At 43.2% G+C, this 4,471-nt stretch overlaps 1 protein-coding gene across 1 annotated transcript; it reads right to left on the reverse strand.

The window, feature by feature from the left end:
- Positions 1-498: 498 nt before the first annotated feature.
- LOC125522506 (Sterile alpha motif (SAM) domain-containing protein) lies at positions 499-3,218 on the reverse strand. Its single transcript, XM_048687563.2, has 2 exons — positions 2,851-3,218; positions 499-1,659 (listed from the first exon to the last, which is right to left on the reverse strand). The coding sequence occupies exon 2, from the start codon at positions 1,622-1,624 to the stop codon at positions 761-763; it is 864 nt and encodes a 287-aa protein (XP_048543520.2). The 5' UTR covers positions 1,625-1,659; positions 2,851-3,218; the 3' UTR covers positions 499-760.
- Between the last annotated feature and the right edge of the window lie 1,253 nt (positions 3,219-4,471).

A 4,471-nucleotide genomic window follows, 5' to 3' on the forward strand; every position in this document is an offset into this window, starting at 1 on the left:
TGCAGCCAACCTAGCTAGTGATTTTGCACGAAATATTACCGATTGCACCCATCGCAGTGGAATTTTACGGTCGGATCCGGGTTCAACGTGCGTAGGCGGATGCAACCTAGGCTCTAGATCCCAATCGTGAGGCCCCAATGTAGGGTTCTCGGTAGGATTTGCGGATTTTGACAGAACTGGGGATTTTTTTTATTTTTTTTTGAAAAGAAGAAAAACCCCTGGCCTCTACATGCATACGGCCATTAGAGCAGAGAGAACTGGGGATGAGCATAGACTTTTTTTTAACAGTTCGCAGAGCAGAGAGACTTGAGGGACAGATGAGCGAGGTAGGCGAGCTACAGACGTTTGCATTCATCAAAGATAACCAGAGTACAGCTCTACCTGCGTTTTAAACACACACACATCACTCACTCAGTCACTCTGGCGCGCAGGCCTCACATGCATACACCTACGCTTTAGCCACTGATTCTTAGATCAGAGAGTACACTATGATCTAAATATCGTTAGATTATTAGTGTCATGTATATATATAATATAACCCAAGTCAGTTTGCACTTTTAAAGGCTTATTACAATGGATATCTCACAGAGCAGGTCCGACTGTTGTCTTCTAATTTTCTACTTAAAGCTTTTATAGCATTAGTTGCATTTTCTGTTCTAAGTTACAACAGAACATCAAACCACTCCATAGATATGCATACGGCTGTAGTCACTCAACTGGCTACCATAAAAACATCTAACAAACTGAAACACACTTGAGATCAAGAAAACATCTCAAACTGACCGGGCTTGCAGACACTGTCAATAGCATGGATTAGTTTTCTCCGTGGTCCTACGGCAATAAGGCCCATCTCTTTCAGCTGGTTCATTGTAAGGGAGACCATCTGATACATCCCAATACCTTCACTGTCCATTTTTTTGACAAACCATCCAAGACCGCAAGTCAAAAGCCAATTCCTCAGCCCACCGAACCGAGCAACCCGTCTCTGAAGAAGTCGTGCTCGCAGTACCTTATTTGTGACATTTGAAGAAATAATTGGCATCCCAGGATCATACATGTTTCCGAGTGGACTTGTTGCTTTCTCAGTGGCTTTATGGGACAGTCCTTCAACAGCATGATCTGCATGTTTAGTCCACTCAGACTTTACAACAAGGGGGGCAGCACTTCGTGACGATTCTTCCCTCATCTTTGCATCATCTTGATGAACAATTCTTTCAGAAGGGCAGGTTCGAGATTTCTTGATGCTGGCGTCGACGCCAAGGCCCTCCAAAGATTTCTTCGTAGAAAAATATTTTGGATGCTTCTTTGTGGCAGCATTGCAGTTTCTCCTGCTCATTCTTGGTAGGCTAACCTGTCTAGAACTTACTATGGGTGTGCCAGCTTGAGGGCTTGCAGCCGCAGGTGATAGTGGAGGGATCAATATGGTGATCCGCTGTTTCTTGACTATAACCCAATCATCGTCCTCATCAACTATATTCACTGGCCGTGATGGATCAATGGAAACCTCTGAAAGTGGTTCCTGAACATCCATATCTGACATAGCTACTGCTCTGTTCATAAACTGATGAACCTCTGAATGCGGTTCCTCACCATCGATACCAGACATGGTTAGCACTGTGTTCATGAACTACCTTTCAATGGAACTCATAATCTCATTTACTGCAATAAGGCAAAAGAAACAGCAATTGAGCATTTATATTTCCATATATTGTACATTGTTGAAATGTGAAATACATCTCGCGAAAAAAGTGAAATACATGCAATTACAAAAGGTGTATATCAAGACTTTGGTATAATAATATGTGCAACATATTACCTTACGAAACAGCATGCTGTATATGATAGAGAGAGAAGAACGTAGTGAAAGCAAGAGTCTAACATATTATGAGGTAAAAAAAATAAAGAGTGTAACATATTATGCAACAAGCAGCACCTGCCCAGGAATGAGTCACCTACAATTTCATCCAGATTACAAAATAAGAGGGTATCCATCACAAAAACAAAATACCCGATCAGTTTCTGCAGCTTAAAAGAGGTACCAAATATATTAATCAAGTAAAGTGGTACTAAATCGGCGACACTTATTTTGGGACGGAGGGAGTACTTGATTTTGCAAAAAACTTATCCTCCCCCAGGCAAGGGGTCTGCATTTCTTACAACAAAAGATCAACGGAAATGTCAAATTGTGGCCGAACTATAATTCAGTAATTCAGAAGGCAACCAGCCAAGGTCAAATTGGAAATTGGAGCAAGTAGCAACTGGTATTATCGTGTAGCCGTACTATGTAGGGGAATCAATGAATCACTAACACCCACAAGATCAGGAGCATCGACAGGCAGCGACTAAATGATGGGACGGGGAATTCAGTTAAAACCACAAATATCTTTCAAAAGTTAATCTCTAATACCACCCGTGCAAAAAATCCTATGGGGGCCAACTCAAATCAAACTCGTGTGCATTCATTTCTTCTTGGTCAACGATCGCGTAGATGAACTTCATGTCTTTTATTTAACTGTTATTTGCTTGCTCTAGTTCGTAGTCTTTGTGAGCTGATTTCCTCAGCCACAGCAACAGAAATAATCCCCAAACATGCCAGGGTTCTTCACCAACAAACAGAGAGAAAACAATCTGCTCGCCGTGGCTTCTTTTGCCCCGTCGCCGTCGGCACAGCAGATCGTGTGGACAGCGGCGGAGCCAGGATTGGAGCAAGCAAAATGCACCCGTGACGAATTATAAAACAGAATCTGGGTTAATTGCAGACTTATAAGGTAAGATTGAATTTGAACTCTTAGTCTCGATGGGGAATGGAGATGAAATCCCTTGATCTGGTATTCAAGCATAGGAAATCACCTTGCTCCTGATGCTGTCTGGAGCAGCCGGAACTGCGAGCAGCAGCAGCGCAGCCGCGCGGGCCCACGCGACAAGCCGGTGGGGAACGCGCCGGCGAGCGACGAGCTAGACCAGCAGGGCCGTCGCGGAGGCGGGGGGCGACGGCGACGCAGCAAGATGCTAGGGCGGCGCGGCGGCACGGCGGAGCAGAGGCGGGGCAGCGGGGGAGCGTGACGCGTGAGGCACTGAGGCGTGACCCTTTTCTATTCGTTGACAGTAGAGTGAGCTTGGTGCTGGTGGCGCAGTCCCGCGAGGAAGAGCTAGCAGAAGAGACTTGCAGGTTGCAGCCGTCGAGCGTTCCGTCCAGCACCCCAGATCCGATTGATCAATTTCTTTTACTTAAATATAAAAGAGCATACAATCCGGTATCTACGGTTCCGGAGAGAGATGAGACATGAGAGTGAGGCGTCTGTTGCCGGGTGTAACCACACGCCGTTTGGGGAAGACAAAGATTTTCCCCTAATTACATGCTTGTAATTAATCATAACATACCCTTTAATCTGCGGTTGACCATGTAGAATCATCATACGATCGTTCATGTAGCCCTATCATCTTAAACGGATTCTCCTCCAAAAGTTTTTCATAAAATCTTTGATGAGAACCTGAAACGTAAACTTACAAAGAGAAATAGCTTAATGTGTAAGGATATCTCAAGAAGAGACTTCCCCCCTCACACCTGTAAGTTCCGAAGTCGTCGCATACCAATTTCATGAACATATTTTTGAATGTAGAATTTGGTAGAGACTTGATAAATAAATTAGCAAGATTTTCGCATGATTTGACTTGCAAGATGTTTATTTTCCCGCTTTTTTGAAGATCACGGGAAAAAAATACTAAGAAATATGTTTAGTGATATTATGCTTGATGTATCCTACATCTGTGCAACATAGGCCGCATTACCTTCATAGATAATGGTAGGTGATTCTATCGGATCAAATTCACATGACTGTTGTTTGTGGTTTATCATTCTACGAAGCCATACACATTCATATGATACGTCAAATAATGAAATTATTTTAGATTGATTGGTAGATGTTGCCACAAGAGTTTATTTCGAAAACTTTCATGATATAGCAGTATCACCATGTAGGAACACAAAATCGGTCTATGATATGGCATTATAGGGATCAGATAAATAGCCAACATCTGCGTATCCAATCATACCAGAGTCCGGATTTCTTTGAAACCGAAAAATAGGCCAAGATCCTTTGTGCCTTGGAGATATCGAAAGATATTCTTCACTCCAGACTAACGGTGTTTGGTGGGAGCTAAGCTGTGTCTAGCAAGTAGATTCACTTGAAATGTGAGGTCGGGTCTCCTGCAATTTGCAAGATACATAAGCGCTCCAACGGCACTGAGGTATGGAACTTCGGATCCCAACACCTCTTCTCCATCATCCTCTCTACGTCTAGAGAACGAACCACCATGGGAGTTTTAGATGGATATGATTTGTCCACATTAAATTTTTTCAATATTTTCTGTATATAGGCAGCTTGGTCTACCATGATACCCCAGGGAAGGTGCTCAAGTTGTGTACCTAAGCAAAATTTGATTTTACCCAAATCCTTCATCTCAAATTTCA

Source organism: Triticum urartu, chromosome 7A (genome assembly GCF_056163025.1).
Source record: "Triticum urartu cultivar PI428250 chromosome 7A, HENAU_Tu73, whole genome shotgun sequence".
Lineage (NCBI taxonomy): Eukaryota > Viridiplantae > Streptophyta > Magnoliopsida > Poales > Poaceae > Triticum > Triticum urartu.